This window comes from Squalius cephalus, assembly GCF_949319135.1.
Source record: "Squalius cephalus genome assembly, chromosome: 8".
Classification (NCBI taxonomy): Eukaryota; Metazoa; Chordata; class Actinopteri; order Cypriniformes; family Leuciscidae; genus Squalius; species Squalius cephalus.
In genome coordinates this window covers 11,488,972-11,509,135 of record NC_137129.1, presented here as the reverse complement: position 1 = coordinate 11,509,135, position 20,164 = coordinate 11,488,972, and the positions used below count along the sequence as shown (strand labels likewise).

Below are 20,164 nucleotides of genomic sequence, written 5' to 3'. Positions count from 1 at the left end.
TCAAGTTAATCAATAGTCATTTGTTAATATCATCATTCAAGACAGATGAACTACAGGTAGCATCATTGCTTGAACTCACATATATGTGTATATATGGTAAACTCTTTGGGGCTGGTTTAGTATGAGACCATGATGATTTAATGATCGAAACCAAAGTGCTCATTCTACAAAGGCAGTTTAACACTAAATATATGCATCAGCAGTCAGACACATCAAACTGCACACTTCTAGTCCCCTCTGTTCACATGTGATGGGACATATGTTTTATAGCATTGCATCAGAGATAAACAGCTGGTAATGATATGGCCTGAATGCAAGATTAATACAAGAATGTCAGACATGACTAAAGAACAAGCGCTGTGTGTATAAATTGTATGAAAAATACTGATTTGGATTCAGTCTTATATATGGCAAGGGGGGAAAACATCCTACACCAACACTGTGACTCCAGGGTTTGTATACATCACCCAACAGAGTTTGCATGCAGGTGCTGAGTTTGAATGATCAGTCAATTTAACAAGAAACTTTTTGGTTCTATTAGAATTTGCAACTTAGATGCAACAAAAAAGCCCTTCAGTAATGTAGTCTGACAATCTTGTTATTAATACCAGCCGTTATTCATTTTTAGGCTTGTTGACCAGGGTTTCTCCAAGGGCCTCCAGAACTTCTCTCTTGTAGTCTTCAAAGTCTCCATCAATTTGGTTGATTGATTGGTCCTCCACTACCCACATATGGCACTGGGTCTCTGTGATCAGCCTGGCATCATGGCTCACAATTATCACAGCTAAAAAATAAAAAAATCATTAGATGTTAAAATTTTACCCCCTGGTTTCTACCTTAAAAATCACTGTAATATAAGTAAAATCTTGCAGGTACAAGGTATGTTAATATCAATGAATACATGCACACAAGATTATTATCCACAAAAAAGGCATATGAGATCAATAATATTAGACTCAGCGTTGTGCTATTATGGAAACCAATACAGAAGGAACACATACCCCCTTTGTATTCATTGACGGCTTCTGACAATGCATCAATCGACTCAATGTCCAAGTTATTTGTGGGCTCATCCTGTACATTTGCATGGAGAGGTTGAGAAAGAATGTTAAACAACTCATTTTAGTAGAAAAATCTTGAATAAGACATTTAAAACAACATAACTCCTTACCAAGATGAGGACGTCAGGTTGCCGACAAGAAAGTTCAGCAAATACCACTCTTGCTTTCTGACCACCTTAAAAAAAAAAAAAAATATTGTCTACTAAGGACAAATGACTTTGAAAATCATACATGAATGCATTTCTATAGTGCTTACCAGACAGTTTGGAGATCTGGATGGTGTGTGCATGGCTCTCTAACCCAAAGCGACCCAGGCACTTCCTGGCGTCCTGGTACTGGAGATTGAAATTCCTCTGGAGATATTCTGTGGGAGACTCCTCCATGTTCAACTGATCAGCATACTGCTGGTTGAAGAACCCCACTTTCTACAGGCACAGACAGAAGAATTAACCAATTACCCAAAAGTCAAGAAAAGGAAATTAATAAGAATGATTTTAATCATTTGGCCTACCAATCGATGATTCTTCCTCATCTCTCCTTTAGTCTAAAATAAAAAAATAACTTAATTAGTGCCATTTAAGAAATCAACAAACTTGGGGGGGGGGGTTTTACAAATACGAAATATTTCGTAAATATAACTGGTACTTACAGGATTTAATTTTCCGGTCAAAAGCAGGAGGAGTGTACTCTTACCAACTCCATTTGGCCCAACAATACATACTGAAACAGAAAAATGATCTCAGGCTCATTTTCAAACAATCTCTTGTGAGCATATTTTCCACCATCATTAACCTGCCAGTCATAATGTCTGTAGACATATGCGACTTACTTCTGGACTCCATGTCAATTCCAAAGTCCACATTCTTGAACAGAGGCTTCTGGCCTTCATAACCAAAGTCAACACCTGTGAGTGAATGAGAGGAAACAACAAACTTGTCACAAATTCCCAACAGGTTTAATAAAAACATGATTCTACAGAGTCAAAGTTATAAGAGACAGGAAAAATAGAAATGAACTCACTGTAAAGGCCTAGAATTGGTGGTGAGAGTGGAGGAGGGTTGGGGAAAGTGAATTTGACTGTGTATTCTTTCGGCCTCTTGAGGAGCTCTGGCATCTCACGGCTCTCCTCCTCCTGGCCTTTCTTCTTACCCTTCTGCTGTTTCCTCGTCAAAATGTCTTTCGTCTGTTTCTCCTGAAAATGAAGAACGGAGAATGAGTAGCAGTACTTCAGAAGAAAAAGAAAAATAAAAAAAATCAAGGAAAATGTCAAGGACTCACAGCTTGTTTTGTGGACTTTCCTCCAGCCTTCAGGTCTTTGAGCTTTTTCTCTTGTTTCTCGTACTGCTTCAGGAGTTCTTTTTGTTTCTGTACGTACATCTTCTTAAACGTTACTAAGACACATCAAGCAAACAAAAGATACAGTTAAATAACTAAACTTCTTTGAGCAGTTTTAATAAGTGTCGGCAATCAAAAATGAAACTCACGATAGTTGCCCCTATAGTAGTAGAGTTTCTGGTTGTCCAGGTGCATGATATCTGTACAGACGTCATCTAAGAAACTCTGGTCGTGGGACACAATTAGAAGCGTTTTCTTCCAGCTCTGCAAGTAACTAAAAGAGAAAATGAGATTTGAGGTGATTCTTAGGCACCACATAGCAATTATTATGACAAAGTGACCAAAAATCATTGTCACAAGAGAGTTGCTGAGCAGTGGCAACATGAGTGACAGCAACCATTTGTGATGCATTGTGTGTCCAGCGATACAACAATGTTAAGAAAAGTTTAACATTATGAAAATGAACAGCTACTATCACTAGGTGAAAAGACTGTAGTCAAGTGTAGGAAATTTGGAGTGTAGGTTTATTACTGCCTACATGAAAGGATATAATAATAAGTATATAAAATAGGGTTGTCATAAGCCGCTTTCGGACCAAGTAGTTACAGGAACTTAGTTATAGGAACTGTCCACTTCTAAACAGTTCTATGAACTACTCTCCCCCAAACTTTTGCTTTTTGCGTTCGCACTGGCCAAGTGGCCATAGGAACTGGTAGGAGGGGTAAGGGAGTGACGCAAGCACGGCGACTTTTATTTTGACGGAGCGAAGGACCTTTATTTTGACGGCGCTGAGAATGCCAGAGCAAACAATGCTCTCATTCTCTGTGTTCATTAGTTAGCGATCTGTCTAACAGTACTGTTTAACATGTTATTAGATAGAACTGTTATAGAAAGTAGACAGTATATGAAAAAAAAGTTATTAGCCTATGCCGTGTGGTTGATGTCCAGTGTTGCTAGCTGAGCAGAAATACATAATCATGTTTGGCTTGGTCCCCTCAAAGTTGCATTGGATTTTCTCTTCAGCATAAAGGTTTAGAGGCCCATCTATCACTGTTTTCCATGTTTGTATCTAGTTTCTGGAGTAAATATATAGGCTATAATCTGTGTGTTTACATATAGCTGTTTTAAAAATGGCGGGTGCTGGTGTTTTGCGTGCGTTCGGTCATCAGCGTACACTAACGTCACAAGTAGTTCCTATAGTGCTGGTTTAGACCCTACTCTGAAGTAGGACCTAAATTAGTTCCTACAAATGGAGTTCCTAGAACTAAAATCGTTCCTAGTTCCTGCAGTGCGAACACGCCGACATCCGGGAACTTCCCGCAATAGTTCTAGGAACTGTGAAAAGGTTCCTCCGGTCGGAAAGCGGCTATACATTGCAGATTAGAGCCCGACCGATATATCGGCGGGCCGATATTATCGGCCGATATTAGGCATTTTCCTAACTATCGGTATCGGCATTTATAACGGCTGATAAATTAATATTTAAAAAAATGCAGGGTGCAGTGATTTATGTAAGGATGGCGCTGCCAATAAAGCACCTAAAAGCTGTTACAAAGAACTGGCAAAAGTGGCAAAAAAATAACAGCTGCATCCGGTGTAGACAAGCTCATTCTGCTACGTTACAACATCAAGCAATATTCCAATAATTGATGTAATTATAACACTTTATATAGGGCCATTTTGCATTAAAAGTAGCCAGATGGAGACGCGACACGTTCAGAATTAATACACTTTTAGTAAACTACAGAACAGCGCGAGCGGGAAGCGGCGCACCTCACGCAGGCAGAGAACGCGTCCAAGAAGGACACTGTTAGTAAAACGCACACACACAGGTCTGTTAAATTAAGCAATACTTTTAAGGTAGGCCTAGTCTAATATTTTTCTGACTAACAAAATTACTGACACAGTAAAGGGTAGATTTAAATAAATAAAAACGAAATATAAATAAATAAAAACGAAATTTAAATAAAGAAATTAAACGAAATTTAAATAAAGAAAAACGAAATTTAAATAAAGAAATTAAACGAAATTTAAATAAAGAAAAACGAAATTTAAATAAAGAAATTAAACGAAATTTAAATAAAGAAAAACGAAATTTAAATAAAGAAAAACGAAATTTAAATAAAGAAAAAACGAAATTTAAATAAAGAAAAACGGAATTTAAATAAAGAAAAACGAAATTAAGTTAAAATAAAAAACGAGATTAATTTAGATTGATAATAACGGGTAAAAAGGCTAATACATTTTGTTTCTATTATTCTATTTTCCACAATGTCAAAGCAACACAGCTTAATCCAAAACACAAGCTCAGACATGCACTTCCTCCATACAAACTCCGCTGTTCTGCGCTCTTACCAGAGAAGACTCCCGTTGCTGGAACACTTGCGCGTCGGTTCTGTTTCTAGCATGCATGTGTTTTCCGCGTGGCTCGAGCCGCGCCTGAGAGACGCGTGTCTCAAGCAGGCAGCCTGTTAACATGGGAGCCGAAATAAAAACGGCCATGCCACGCAGTCAGTGTGTCGCCGGCCTTATTCAAGCGCGAATGAGAACCGTTTCGCGGGGGATCCCAGATGTGAAAAAAACAACAACAACAAATATTCGAATGTCAAATTTTCAAATCAAATACCAACCCACCGAATGAATATTCGAATATTCGGGTCCAGCCATAGCCTAGTTTCACGTTTTGTACATTTTGCTTACTACTTATTTAAAATAGTATAAAACTACTGTAGTACATATGTAATTATAAACGTTTTCATTATGATATTATTAATTTTACTTTACTAAAAAGATCTGAGTTCTTCCTCCACTGGTAGATATTAGAGAAATTAAGATTAAAAATAGAAGAGTATTTAAAACATAATATAATATAAAATGCAATGCAAACTAGTTTGGTTAACGTTACAGCTCAAATTCTCATTCTATCATTCACCCTGCCTCCATTACTTTGTCACACAAGTGTTTAATCACCACATTTGAGTTATCATTGCAAAACGTTTATATTAGGGCTGTCAAAGTTAGCGCGTTAATAACGCGTTAACGCAAAATCATATTAACGGCACTATTTTTTTTAACGCTCGACTAACGAGTATTTTCTGTTTGACCCGTGGCCCAAAACCTAGTTGGAGAAATGGAGATACACAGTGTTGCCAACTTAGCGACATTGCAGACCCATTTAGCGAATTTTTTCCCTTCAACAAAGCGCCCAAACCTTATTTAGTTTCTGAGAATCTACCGGTGCCGCCGGTACTGCTCTTCCAGCACGCGCGCGCTCCTCTCTCTCTCTCTGCGTCTCGCGCTGGAGAGAGGAGCAGCGCTTTAATTCAGTTTAATTCACACAGATATGATGTTGCTTCTCTAATTTTACATGCAAGTATAGCCGAAATCGCAAAACAGATATTGTGTTTATCTTATGTGTATTTGATTTCATCAGATGACGGCTCGATTATCAGGATTTTTGTGCAGATTAACATCTTGGAAGGGAGAGCTGGTTATGTCTTAATGGGTCGCGTTTCAGTCACCATTTCATATTCATTCCGTTGTTTGACAACAGAAACAGTAAAATATACCAATGAAAACAGTTTTATTGAGAATTTAGCTTCATCAAAATGGGCACAGAGAGAGACATGAACAAGTTCTTTGAAAAACATCTATGACCTTTGAAACATGTCTCGTCTTCATGCTCCATGTTGACTATGGTTTCAATAATAAACATTTTACATAAAGCATCCATATTTATCCATGCCCACGTTGATTAGAGTATTACAAACTTGAAAAGTATTAATTTAAGGTACATTTAGAACAAATAAAAAATTAACTAAAAGAGTTAACTCATGACAATCATGCGATTAATCGATTAAAATTTTTAATCGATTGACAGCCCTAGTTTATATATTTATTCTGTTTATACTGTGTATTCTATATACAGTACCCATCAAAAGTTTGCACACACCAATTGGAAAGTGTGTCCAAACTTACTGTACTATAATACACATAAATAATATTGCTACTGTATTATAATATACACATAAATAATATCGGCCGATATATCGGTATCTGGCTTTTTTTTTATCGGTATCGGCATCGGCGCCCAAAAATCCATATCGGTCGGGCTCTATTGCAGATGTTTCTGTAATAAATCGTGATTAATCATGATTTACTAATTAATGTGGCAACAACATTTTAAATATCGGTTTAATAGCAGTACTATGAATGACAGACAGTATCACATATATCAATACTGATGCTTCTGTTCATTTTTTTTTTAATGTCTATGGATAAAATAAGTAATAATAGCCAGTCTAATTAAAATTAGTTTATCAATAATTGATCAATAATTACAGAACCTTATATATAGTATGTTGGGTGATGGTTTTTAAAGGTTGAATTTGAAATAACAAATGCTGTGTTAACTGCATTCAAATTTTAGTTCACCCAAAAATGAAAATTGCCATTTTTTACTCAACTGTCAAGACTTTCATTCAGTAAATGACAGAATTTTCCATTTTTTTTGTGAACAAACCCTTTAATTGTGTTAAACAGCAAATATATTAACAATAAAATAATGTTGTTCATGATAGGATGCAATATTTTTGTTATATTTTTATTATATTGGTTATTTTTAGAGGCAACTGTTTATTTGTAAAAAAATGTAATTAAATTTATCTTCAGAGCTAGTACATCCTATTTGTTGTCAGCACAAATAAATGATTTTAAGGCTTGCGTTTATAATACATGTAGTTCATTATGAATGTCAATATAATTTATGTTTGTTTTATACTTTTTAATACCTGTTCTGTTTCTGAATAACGTTACATTTTTTAACGAGGGGGAACTAAAATATGTTCATATTTATAGTGTTTATGTTTGTAAACATTTTGTTTAATTTACCTGTATTTTTGCATGATTTCTGAATGTAATAATAAAATGTGACTTGGACACTAATCTGTTTTTCCCCCCTGCTAACAATGCAATTTAGACCCATCGTGACATTGCGACTTATTTTCTGGAAAATATGATAATAAGATCAAAAGTGATAGAAAGTGACTGATGACCTCCAGTGAACTAATCAGTGTGAACTACCCTTAATATGATCAAAAGACACCATCAACTGGGAACATTTATGAAAAAGTAGGCCATTTATAATTTGCATGAAATATAAATACATCAACTAGATGGATTTGTTTTGATACTTAAAGCAGAATAATTACTTGTTAAGCCAGATGACAGCGTTAAGGTCCAGGTGGTTAGTGGGCTCGTCCAGCATCAGCAGAGTGGGCTCCATGAACAGCGCTCTGCACAGAAAAACAATAATATATAATTTCTCATGACAATGAGTGTAGACTTTAATTAACATTTATAAAATGAATATATTCACACCTAGCCAGGGACACTCTCATCCTCCATCCACCAGAGAACTTCCTGGTGGGTCTGTTCTGCATCTCTGGAGTAAAAGACAGACCAGCCAAGATCCTACGAGCTTTAGCCTCTGCTGCCGCTGCTCCGATCACCCTCAACTCCTCATACACCTGTGAGCGACACACACACACAGGTATCCTTCACTACTCCATGGATCAGCATATTTACAGGATCTCAGCAGGCTGCTCTCATCTGACCTTATCGAGCCTCTCGGCCACGCTGTCGTCTCCTTTCTCCAGTCGACTCTGTAGCTGCCGTTCATCCTCCAGGAGCTTCAGTCTGCGTGTGTCTGCCTTCAGCACCGCCTGAACTGCAGGAGTGTCGTCCGCTACCACCTCTGAGGAACAACAAAGAAAAAAATAGTAAGGGATTTCACAATCGGTATCATATATCATATCATACCAATAATAGACAGCTCAAATAGGAAAGTGGGGATACACAAAATTGGGAATAGGCAGACAAAGATATGGAGATATCATAGATTAAAGATGTGTATCCAGTAAATGTATCTAATTAACAGAATACGCCTGTATAGCTGCTGTGCGAGAGCTGATTAGTGAAGCACAATAAATGAATTGAGCGTGCAGCGGCATAGATGCGCGTGCGTACCCAGCACACATCCCTTTCTCGCGGATATCGTAAGTTTGTAGTTCGGTCGGATGTGTCATACAATACATTTTATCAGGCATAATTAAGCATGAAAAAAAAAAAAAAAGGTAAAATCAATGAAAATACAGGTATTGGTACTCGGTATTGGCAAGTACCAAAAATGAAGTATCGGTATCTGACTCGTTCAGGTATTGGTTTGACCCTAATTAAACCCATAAAAAAACAGTTGTGTTACTTGAGATGAAAGAAATGTTAACTGAAATGCTCGTTGCCAAAAGCAACATTTTCATTTAGTTTAACTTGATGTACTAAAAATCACTAAATGTGAAATTAAAATGAATAAAAACTAAAACGATATATAAAACAAGAAAATTACAAAAATATTAAGTAAAATTAAAATGAACATTTTCATTTAGTTTAACTTGATGTACTAAAATACCGCAATATGAAATTAAAATTAATAAAAATTATTACAATATACAAAACTGACAAAAACGAAAGAAAATTACTTTAATATTAAGTAAAATCATAGGCGCAGTTTGCGGGTGGGACGGGTGGGACATGTCCCCACCACTTTTTGCCAGGGTCGATATTATCCCCACCACTTTTTGAAACATCTCGGGTGTATCTAATACAAATAAATAAAACATCTCCAGTTAACTAGCAGCAGAGCATTAATTTTGTTTGTGTGTTAAATAATAGGCGTTCTAGCGCCGTGATGTTTTTTAAATCAAGCTGATGAGCTCGTTGCTGCTATCAGTGGTGCGGACACAGTGTTCTTTTGTGGCTCGCGCACAGTCTTCACTCAGAGGCGCGCTTCAATCTATCGCTTACATCGTTGCGGAGACTCTCTGTTCGTTCCAGTGAAATCACAAAACAAAATGCACACAAACGTGTCCCTGCTTGATATACAACCACTGATGAACTTATTCGGTTTTGATGAGAAAAAAAGAAAAAAACTATAGGCCCTATGAGTGTGGATTAGAACCCAGAACCTCTGACACGCTTGGCAAAAGTTTTACCACAAGACCATTGAAGTACGTATGCAAGTCTCACGGATTTAGGCATTCATTCATGTGAAAATTCTCGGCACTAACAATATATATTAGCAGATCTAATTAAATGACCAATTAAACCCAATGTACTATTGAAATTTATTTCTGGACACCATAATGTTATTTTTTCCTAACATTTTTATTGTACACATATATTGTAAATATATCTGATTTAGCATAACACTGCTGTACTGTACCTTGCTCACAAAGCAGGACATCAATATTGGGAGGAATGCTGAGAGCTCTGTTAGCGATGTGCTTCAGTAGAGTGGTCTTCCCTTTCCTGATTCAAACAGGAGTAAAGAAACCAGTTTTACAAGCAACCTAAATCTTAAGTGCAATGTAGTAGTAATGTGTCAAATTAAAACCATCAACCCACCCATTTGGTCCAACCAGACCGTATCTTCTCCCAGCCACAATCAGAAGGTCTGCGTTAACAAACAGCTCCTTACCGTGGGCTGAAATGCTGAATCTTTCTAACTAAAACATAAAATGGCAATCATTTAGTACACAGTGCTAAGTGTTATCAAACAGCTCAGAGGAAAGTTTCCCAGTCGTCCAACCTTGATGTCCGAGGCGTTTTCCAGCATGGCCTGTCGAGAGGACAGCTCAGCCTGAGAGACGGAGAAGTCTCCCTCTATAGCGTCCTGAACACGCAGACTATCAACCTGACGCTGATACTCCATCTGTACATCACAGGAGGAAGAGTCTACAATCAGTGTTACTATTGTTAGCTAAAACTATTAAAAATCATTTTTGTTCATTGAAAGAAAAGCTGAAATAAAATTAATGTTAGATGACAAGCATAAAAAAAAAACTGACATAAGTTTCAGTACTAAAACTACTAAAGTATTACATGTAAATGAAGACTGAAAATATTAAAATAAAAGAAATTTAATATTCAAACATCACAACGATTGAGCGAAATCTGTCCTTCTATAATATAGACATTAATTAGAGTATTCAAAATTAGCATACGCTACCATTTTCTTTTTCTTCTTCTTCTCTTTTTTACTCAAGTTAGCAAAAGGGTCGTCCGGTTTCTCTTTGGCTTGCTCAGCCGCGAGCCCATCCTCTGCACTCTGTGGGACAGGAAATAGGATAAGATGATAGAAATGAAAGTGGATTAATGAACACTTGGATATTTCGAATATTAGGAATACAAAATAAGAGAATATTTTTGTACCATCATTGTGTCATTGTCATCACTCTTTTCTTCCTCCTCTTCATCATCATCACTAGGAGGAGGAGGAGGGCGAGCAGGCTGAGCAGGCTTCCCTTTCTGAAAACACACCAAAACACTCCGATTTTATATTTTGAATACCGATTTTTTCAACACCGATTTTTGTCGTTGTTCTCTGTACTGACAGCACTCCAAATTTACAAAAAAAATGAGCTCAATGTTAAAATTGACCGGAGTTCTCCTTTAATACTTTGTGGAAACCGTGATACATTTTTAGGACTCTTCAATGAATAGAAAGTAAGTACAAACGAACATAATTTATTTGAAATAGAAGTATTTTGTAACATTATAAATGCTGGATTAAACCGATCTGCAAGATTTGCCGCTTGCAGTCATTGGAGGAGTTGAAAACAGAGACGTGATGTCAGACAATTTCTGCTGCCCTCAGTGAAGCATGTGCAGTGTTTGCATATTTCATCACAGATAAAGTGGTTTAGATGCACTATCTGTACAATACACAGGCGTTTCAGAAGTTTTCATGTAGCAACAGAGTTATCTCATTTTTTCTTCAAGCCTGGTCCAAACTTTTTGAAGTAAGTAACATAAAAAGGTAGATTGGTCTAGTTTGAATTGGATAAGACTGATTACCTATTATCTAACTGCTTGTTTGTTTAAACTGTCTTACGAACTAGTCTTAACATAGTACTAGTGGCTAAGTTTATGCAACTGGTCCCTGTGCATAAAGTCTTAGTGTAAGTGCAATAGACGTGCCACTTGTTCTGTTACCTGTAATGTATTTCTTTGTTTTCATTTTATTACTAACTTTATCTTTTTAATGCAGAATTTACTTAATGTCACAATATTTGAAGGCTACATGTTATTTAAAGGTACAATATGTAAGATTTTTATAATAAAATATCCAAAAATCACTTGGTGTGATATATTTCCTGCAGTTGTGTACAATAACCCAAAAGTTCCCAAAGATTTTTAATTTCAGAGAAATTCCAATTTTAAATAATGGCTCATCCCAGGTCATTGTCCCCTGCCAATGACATAATATCCACGTTATTCCTGGTTTCCACTCATACTGCCATAGTAACCATGGCGACAGACGTGGACAACTGCGTTACGTCTAGCAGCACGCTCGAGCTGTTGTTGTTTCGTTCAAACATTATGGACCATGGCAAGAACAAGAACTAAAACGAGGATCAATGTCAGCGTGGCGTTTTCCAAATGCCGAGATCTCCACGTCCGGGACTAACTTCGACTTGACAGAGACACCGCTCTTGCATGTATGTAGCTCATGTTATATAGCTAAACAACATGATGAAATGTTAGAATATGATCAGTATGTTATTCTAATGTTGATCTAGTTTACTGCTAGTCTCATACAGGCAACAAACTAACACATAGAATAACATTTTAACTTTTAACACACTCAAATGCTGTTTAGTATGATAGTGTAACGTTAGACAAAGTGAAACAGTGCTGCGTTACCTCACAAGTTTAATTCGTCAAATAAACTGACATGTGCGAGTAGTAATTCAGCACTTGCGTTCGGTAGAATGAAATGTCCTTATTCCTTTATATCCGTGAGACTCGCGTGTGGCGCTGATATCTGTCTCTTATTAGCAATCGCGACCTGCTTCATACCACAGTCATGTTAAAAAACATGAATGTTTTCACTCATCCATAAATATTATTAGATCCATCGGCATGACGGCAAGTTCCATAATTCCACTTATGCGTCATCAACCTACGCCTTTGTTATTGTAAGAGGTTAGCGACCCCTAGCGGCAAAGAAAATTACATATTGTAGCTTTAATCATAATTATTAATATAATTAATAATTAACTAATTTCATTTATTTAATATTTTCATTTTCAAAAGGTAAAATAACTAATTAAATAAAACAGTTACTATAACTTTTTGTTATTCAGACTGAGCTGTGATATAAACGAAATGCTATTGGCCATTTAAAAAAAGGGGAGGAGCTGCTCGATATGTCCCGCCCTATCTTCCTGTTTCAGTGGAAATTACGCCAACACATTAGTCCCTTTTACACAGTAAATTACCATAAAATTACCAGAATGACTTTACCAGTAAATACACAAATATGCCGTTCACACAAGCAACGGAGTTCTGGCTTTTTACAGTTAAGAGACCATTCACACATCAGAACCAAAATACAGCTAAATTCTGTGATGTCAAACATCTTAAATGATCTTTAAATGCTGCGCTGTTGTCTTCATTCACCCGCTTGAGGAGAAGTGCTTTAGTTTCACTATCCGTTCAATTTGACAACATTTTTATGACGTCTGAGAGAAAAGCATAAGGGGATGCTCAAACAGAACTCGTTTTTGCTCTTAAAACAAGAGACGCTCATAAAAGTATCCAACTGCAGAGCCACAGCGCTGATGAATGGAAATGAAGGCTGGGTCTCGAGCGCGACATGCTCAAAAAGCTGTGAGGCGTGGCGCAACAGTCAAAGATGTTGCATATTTAGTTTTCACATAGAAAAACTATTAAAAAAAGAAGCGGAGATTACTGTAAAAAGCACGAAATAATCAGGTCATCTCCATAAGAACTTTATTATTGGCTTAAAGCAGACTTTTTACGTTAGTGCACCTCGTTCGTGCTCATACAGGTAATCTTTATTCTTTGTTCACATAAGCATCATACCAGTAATTAACTCATACTTGTAAATTGCCAGAACCGATTTACTGATCACACATGATCTATTAATGGTAAATTACCAATAATTTACCAGTAAAGACTGTATGTGTGAAAGGGGCTACTGAATAAAGAGGCCTTTAAAAATAAACATTTTACTGACCTAAAACTTTTAAATTGTAGTATATATATATATATATATATATATATGTTTTTCTGACCTTGGGCTGCTCCTTCTTGCCTTTCTTCTGAGACTTCTCTTGTTCTTGTTCTTTCACTTCAACTTCGTCTTTCTTCTGAGACTTCTCTTGTTCTTTCACTTCAACTTTATCTTCCTCCTGTCAACATTAGAACGTCCTTTAGGTTCGACACAATTACACCTTCACTGGTTTGTCAAAACAACACATTCATCAAAACAAGAGACACCCACCTTAGATGGTTTAGCAGCAGCTTTCTTGCCCTTTTTCCCTCCTTTCTTTTCATTCTCATCTTTTTTCTCCATCCCTTCATCTTGTTCATCTTCTGAAGCCTCCTGTTTTTGAGAGAACTCAATAAACCAAAGATCCTATAGGAAAAGTGTGATCAAAGCACTGCGCACTGTGCAATATATTGTTAGTAAAGCAGATTGGAATGTGCAGAAAGGGGTTAGTTTCTGTGATGACTGAAGCACTGCTGTCATGTAGCAATAAAAAAAAACTGCAAGTTAGAAGAAAGGTAGACGATGTGAATTTTGAAGAAGGAAAACGAGGAATAAGAATATAAAGAAGCTTAAGAAACAATCCCATGTACCCACCTTCATTATCTTAGGTTTAGCCTTATCTTTTTTCTTGCCCTTGGTTACCTTCTCAACTTCCTGAATCACATACATACATACACAGAAACAGTCCTTATAAATATAGAAATATTCAATATGCAGCCTAATCTTTCCTTCCGTATCAAACACATACAGTGTGAATAAAATGATGTGCAAAATCAGCCTCGCACAAAAGATAAAAACCCTGAACCAAGACAGATGAGTGCCAACATCACATGATTTCATTAAGAAACGTAATTTTGAATGACTGAAACAATGAGGGCACTGGAACCGGTCTGGAAAAGGAATTAGAGATGCACCGATTACAATTTTCTAGGCCGATTCCGATTTCCGATTTTTCATTGAGTTTGACCTGCCGATACCGATTTTAGCCGATTCCGATTAAAAAAAATTCGAACCACTTTACAGCACACACAAATATTTATTTTCGATCTTTTCTTTAACCCTTTCACGCGTAAGTTTAAAATATTCTAACTGACACCCCCACCCCCAGAGTGAGTTTTTTCATTCGAGGCGAACGTTCCCTTTAATGTTTCCATAGCGACGCGTCACGCGATACACCGCAGCCACAATAATACTGTATGACAGATGTGTCGCTTTTATTCCGCTTTTCCTTTTTTATTCAAAATATTCACAAACTTGCTTACCATGTCATCAATCAGCCTATCTGTTATTCCGATTCTCAAATACGTGTAAGTGAGTGTGTTTGGTCGTTTAAAAACCTTTATAAATAATCTTGATCTATAACATGAGATGGGCTCCGCAATGTTGTCCTGTCAGTCGGATTTACAGCACGTGAATTCATCAGTTTCTCCCGAAATAAATGCAAGAAAGTGGCCGGTGAACTGAGAAGAATAGAGTAAACTTTATAGTTAAGTTACTTTCACTATGTTTGTCTGATATGAATAACACATGTCGGCAAATTATATTTGAATAGATTGTTATTGCTGCTTCCACAGACATCAGTGTGTATTTTACAAACTCCAAATGTATTGTTTTACTCGTGCTTATGTGTATTTAAATATCTGAAACCTAAAATAAACATTATGAGGTTGAAAACACTGCTTAGTTGTGATATATGACAGCGCTGAACGCTTCCGACTCTGGCTCAGCGCCAACCAACGCGCGAGAGCACAGTTTGAATCTGGCAGTTATGCGACGTCACTGAACATCCTAAATGTGGCACCGTAACATTACTCAGGGCAGGAGCACATAAATAAAAATACCATATATGAGACGGTACCGCTCAAAAGGTTAATCATGCGGCGCCCGAGTGCATTTGACCGGCATAAAATCGGCATATGTCAGACTGACCGGCCGGTCGCCGGTCATGGCCGATCAGGTGAAAATCGGCCAATTCCGGTCACCAGCCGATCAATCGGTGCATCTCTAAAAGGAATGAATGCAAAATGAAATGAATTCCACTGAGAATGTCATGAAGCGAGAGAAAGGACATGAGGGATGGCTGGAGTGGGACTGAAAGATGAATCAACAGAATATTAGAGAGGATGAGTTATGTGGTGGGTGATGCATATGTATTATGGTTAGGTACATCAAATGTAACGATGCTATAAAGATAATATTATGAATAGTGATGGTATAGACAGCCACTGATGACTAAAAAGACTATATGTAAATATGAAACTAACAAACATTGATTTCCATGCAATTTCTCTATACAAAAAAAATAAAATTAAAATAAAAAATTATGAAAATAAAATAGTTCTAAATAATATTTATACTGGTAGTTGCATGAAATACTTTTGAGAAGTAGAAAAGTGTGATTTTATACTCATATAAAACTATTTTAAACAGTTTCATATAAGTGTATTTGTACTTTCGCTGTATGTTGTCATTTTAAAATTAACTACGAGGGTAAAACACTAAAATGGTAAACAACAACAATCCTGATATCTAAAAAAATTATTATTGCATGAATATGAAACTAAATTTTGTGACACTCACACTGATATCATATATATATATATATATATATATATATATATATATATATATATATATATATATATATATATATATATAGACACACAGACTCAATCTACAATAACTGACTCTGAAATAACTCACCTTAGAGCTCTTCTTGTTTTGGGGTTTCTCGTCATCATCATCATCATCATCTTCATCATCATCATCTCCACCATCTTCTTCATCGTCATCATCACTTTTCCCCTGACTCAGAGCAGCAAATATGTTGCCACCCTAATAGTAGAAAAAAAAAAATCTGAGCGATGTGTTCCACCCTCTAGATTAGTCCTGCCACTAGTGCAGGGGTTCCCAAATGTTTCCATTCCAGGACCCACCTAGAAAAATATGATCTAATCTATCTCATGACCCACCAAAATATTTGTGCTAAGGAAATACATTACTAAAGCGCAATCTTAATCAAAAAATTAAATCATATGACAGAAATCAAGTATTTAATAAAAAGAATACATTTTATTTGATAGTACAACTGTAAAATGTCAATACTAATCTTTATGTTTTAAAGGGTTAGTTCAGCCAAAAATGAAAATTCTGTCAGTAATTACTCACCCTCATGTTGTTCCAACCCCGTAAGACATTCATTCATCTTCGGAACACAAATTAAGATATTTGTGATGAAATCTGACAGCTGGATCACTTCTCCATAGGCTTCTAAGGGACTGAAACTTGCTGGCCCAGAAAACTTATTAAAGAGATCGTTAATATAGTCCAAGTGACAAAAACAAAACAAAAATAACGACTTTATTCCACTCGAGTTGGTTTACGTAGTGTTTTTGCGCAGCGCGTCTGTGTTACACGTCACCACGTAGGCTCACTATTGGCCGACGCTGGTCATGTGTGTAATGCCTGTGATGTACAACACTGACGCGCTGCGCAAAAACACTACGTGAACCAACTCGAGGCCCAGAGAGAAGGAAATGAATAGTGGAATAAAGTCGTTATTTTTGTTTTGTTTTTGCGCACAAAAAGTATTCTCGTCGCTTTATATACTTAAGATTGAGCCACTGGAGTCACTTGGACTATATTAACTATCTCTTTAATAACTTTTCTGGGCCAGCAAGTTTCAGTCCCTTAGAAGCCTATGGAGAAGTGATCCAGCTGTCAGATTTCATCAAAAATATCTTAATTTGTGTTCCGAAGATGAACGAATAATGTCTTACGGGGTTGGAACAACATGAGGGTGAGTAATTACTGACAGAATTTTCATTTTTGGGTAAACTAACCCTTTAATCTCTTCATTTACATATGTTAAGGAGTATGAAATATATCCATAAAAACTTGAAACATGCTCACTCTGGTCCGAATATGAACTGTAATTTGTTCTGCGAGCGTTGTTAAACTCATCGCCATCATGCTTGTTCCGTGTGTGTACATTGTGAGATGCTTTTTACAGTTTCCTTGTGTGTTGGTAGGTATCCAAATGCACACGAAAGAATGAAAAAACACTCTTTATACACTTCTCATATAATTAAATCGCGACCAATATCATGATTTCTATTTAATGTTGGTATATCGGGCAGCCCTAGACTAAACTGTTTGTGTGTTTGTGTCATTCACTGAAACGCAAATTTAGCTGCAGCCAAGTGACATTGCCCAACCCACAGTTTGATAACCCCTGCACTAGTGGATGAATAGAGACGCTGATGTCGCGGATCACATGGCTTAAATTGCACTGTTCTATACATGGTGCAGCAGGAGAAAATGACTCTTTTCTGCATTCCAGTGAAATACCACAAAAAATATCAAAGCAACTTACTTTGTTTCGCTTTCCTCCTTTGACTGGAGCAACAACTGCAAAATAGAAATAAGCCACAATGTTAAACATGTCTTGTGATGCGTGACATACTGGCGCAAACTAAGTTTATGACATTACCCTCTTCCTCATCTTCATCACTGGCTTGGACTGACAGTTTCTTGAGACGCTGCATGACCTCTGAATCATCATCATCGTCGTCGTCGTCGTCTCCTCCTTTCCCTTTTCGTCTGTCTTTCTTTTTCTTCTGAGGCTAAAAGTAAATGACAAGGAAATACAAAAACAACTTATCTGAGTATAATTTCATTAAATATATTTGTACTTATTAGAATTTATTTTAACACTGGCATTAATTAAAATAATGCACCTGTTTCCCTTGTGCCTCTTTCACTGGTGGCTGCTCTTTGTCTGGTTTATTATCTGATGCCAGCTCCTCAAAAAACTGTAAGATAAAATTAAATTAAATTAAAACGAAATATGCATAAACAATTCAGAGGTATAATTATATAATAGGCTACATTGCATTTGGTGCTGCTAGTTGCTCAGATAATATTACATAACTAAATAAATATAGTAACTGGCAAAAATATTCCTATATATGTGATCCTGGATCACAAAACCAGTCACAAGTAGCACGGGTATATTTGTGGCAATAGCCAAAAATACATTGTATGGGTCAAAATGATCAATTTTTCTTTAATGCCAAAAATCATTAGGATATTAAGTAAAGATAATGTTCCATGCAGATATTTTGTAAATTTCCCACCGTAAATATATAAAACATTTCTTTTTTGAGAGTGAATGCAGCACAATCGCGAACATAAATGGACAACTTTAAAGGTGATTTTCTCAATGTTTCGATTTTTTTGCACCCCCAGATTCCCAATAGTTGTATCTCGGCCAAATATTGTTCTATCCTAACAAACCATACATCAATGAAAAGCTTATTTATTCAGCTTTTGGATGATGTATAAATCTCAATTTCCAAAAACTGACCCATGTGACTGGTTTTGTGGTCCAGGGTCACATATAATGCATAAATAGCTACGTTTTGATTTTTATTACATATTTTAATGTACTTGAAGAAACAAAATATTTAGAATTAAAGTAGTGAATGGAGACTTACACTCTTTTTCCCCTTCTTATCCTTCTTTCCTTTTTTGATATGTTTGTCTAAACAAAGAAATATCATTATGGTAAGCACTTCTGTCAAAATAAATACAGTCACAAACACACCTGACAAAGCAGGCTGGAATAAACATGCACAATATGCACACCGACAAAAGAATGACAATGCCACTGAAAGAATGTCATGTGTACAGGATTAAAACGGCTGTCTCAAAAATAGTCAGCATTTTGGGCATCATATGAGGTTAGGCACATTTGAACGTTCCCAAAATGCTGTTAAGGACTGCAGATCACTGGGTTTTGAAACAAAGCCACTACTATATCAGCAGTTAACCCTTGCGCACAGTAGAAACATGGATCAAAACGCGAATATGGCAGTGATGACAGTGAAACATCAAACTCCGCACCGAAGCTAACGTTAATGGGCTAAGCAAAATACAAAAACATAACCCCTTTATCTACATTAAACAAAATAAAAGGAAAATGTATTCAAAAGCATAGCTGTCATCATAGAAACTATTTCAATATAGTTGCATCATATTCATGTCGCTATTATTATTAGGCTGTAGTGTAACATACATCCATAATCTTTAACGTTACCTGTTTGTTGCTGCTGTTGTTGTTGTTCATCATCACCCTCCCACTCAGCAACTTCTTTTGATTTCTTAGGCATTTTTCTGCTAAACCTTTTCCCTTACAAGGAAATAAAATGCAGTGTGGTAAACGTGTCTCAGGTATGGATCACAGCTGACAATGAACACGAGCACACTGTGGCTCACATCACATGCGGCCTATCTGCGCACTGCCACAGACATGCAAACGCCGGGAGTTCGGTTTGCGACAGCGCCATATCCACATACAGGCCGCCAAAGGTATTGCACCGGCTTGTCTAAAATGATCGATTTCAAAGAAAAAGTTGTAACCGTGGAAATTGTGCTGGTGTGTTAATAGGTCTTTATTCTAGAAAACCTTGTTTCTTTAAAACACTTAAATATTTTGTTGAAAAATCAGAAAATTAAAGTCATTTAATATGATTTATTAATTAAATCATGATTTATTTTAGTGTCCTTGTTACACGTTACATGTATTACTTACTATGGTAGGGACAGAACATTATGCATAATTACAAGC

General features: G+C 36.5%; 1 protein-coding gene across 3 annotated transcripts; it reads right to left on the bottom strand.

Annotated features, from left to right (window-relative positions):
- Window positions 1-259: 259 nt before the first annotated feature.
- abcf1 (ATP-binding cassette, sub-family F (GCN20), member 1) lies at window positions 260-19,901 on the bottom strand. 3 transcript variants are annotated; one of them, XM_079879249.1, is made up of 28 exons: window positions 19,634-19,878; window positions 19,032-19,078; window positions 18,273-18,347; window positions 18,026-18,158; window positions 17,909-17,943; window positions 16,237-16,368; window positions 14,128-14,187; window positions 13,765-13,866; window positions 13,619-13,672; window positions 13,556-13,570; window positions 10,665-10,760; window positions 10,462-10,560; window positions 10,042-10,164; window positions 9,858-9,958; window positions 9,676-9,761; window positions 8,012-8,151; window positions 7,776-7,924; window positions 7,607-7,690; window positions 2,546-2,670; window positions 2,340-2,452; window positions 2,082-2,253; window positions 1,891-1,965; window positions 1,711-1,781; window positions 1,573-1,605; window positions 1,318-1,486; window positions 1,172-1,236; window positions 1,002-1,074; window positions 260-784 (listed from the first exon to the last, which is right to left on the bottom strand). In XM_079879249.1, exons 1-28 carry the CDS (start codon window positions 19,704-19,706, stop codon window positions 615-617), a joined length of 2,670 nt encoding a protein of 889 aa, XP_079735375.1. In that variant the 5' UTR covers window positions 19,707-19,878; the 3' UTR covers window positions 260-614. The 3 variants fall into 3 exon arrangements, with proteins under 3 accessions (XP_079735375.1, XP_079735374.1, XP_079735376.1); XM_079879248.1 differs by having other exon boundaries at window positions 13,556-13,672; window positions 19,634-19,891; XM_079879250.1 differs by lacking the exon at window positions 14,128-14,187 and having other exon boundaries at window positions 13,556-13,672; window positions 19,634-19,901.
- Window positions 19,902-20,164: the final 263 nt, after the last annotated feature.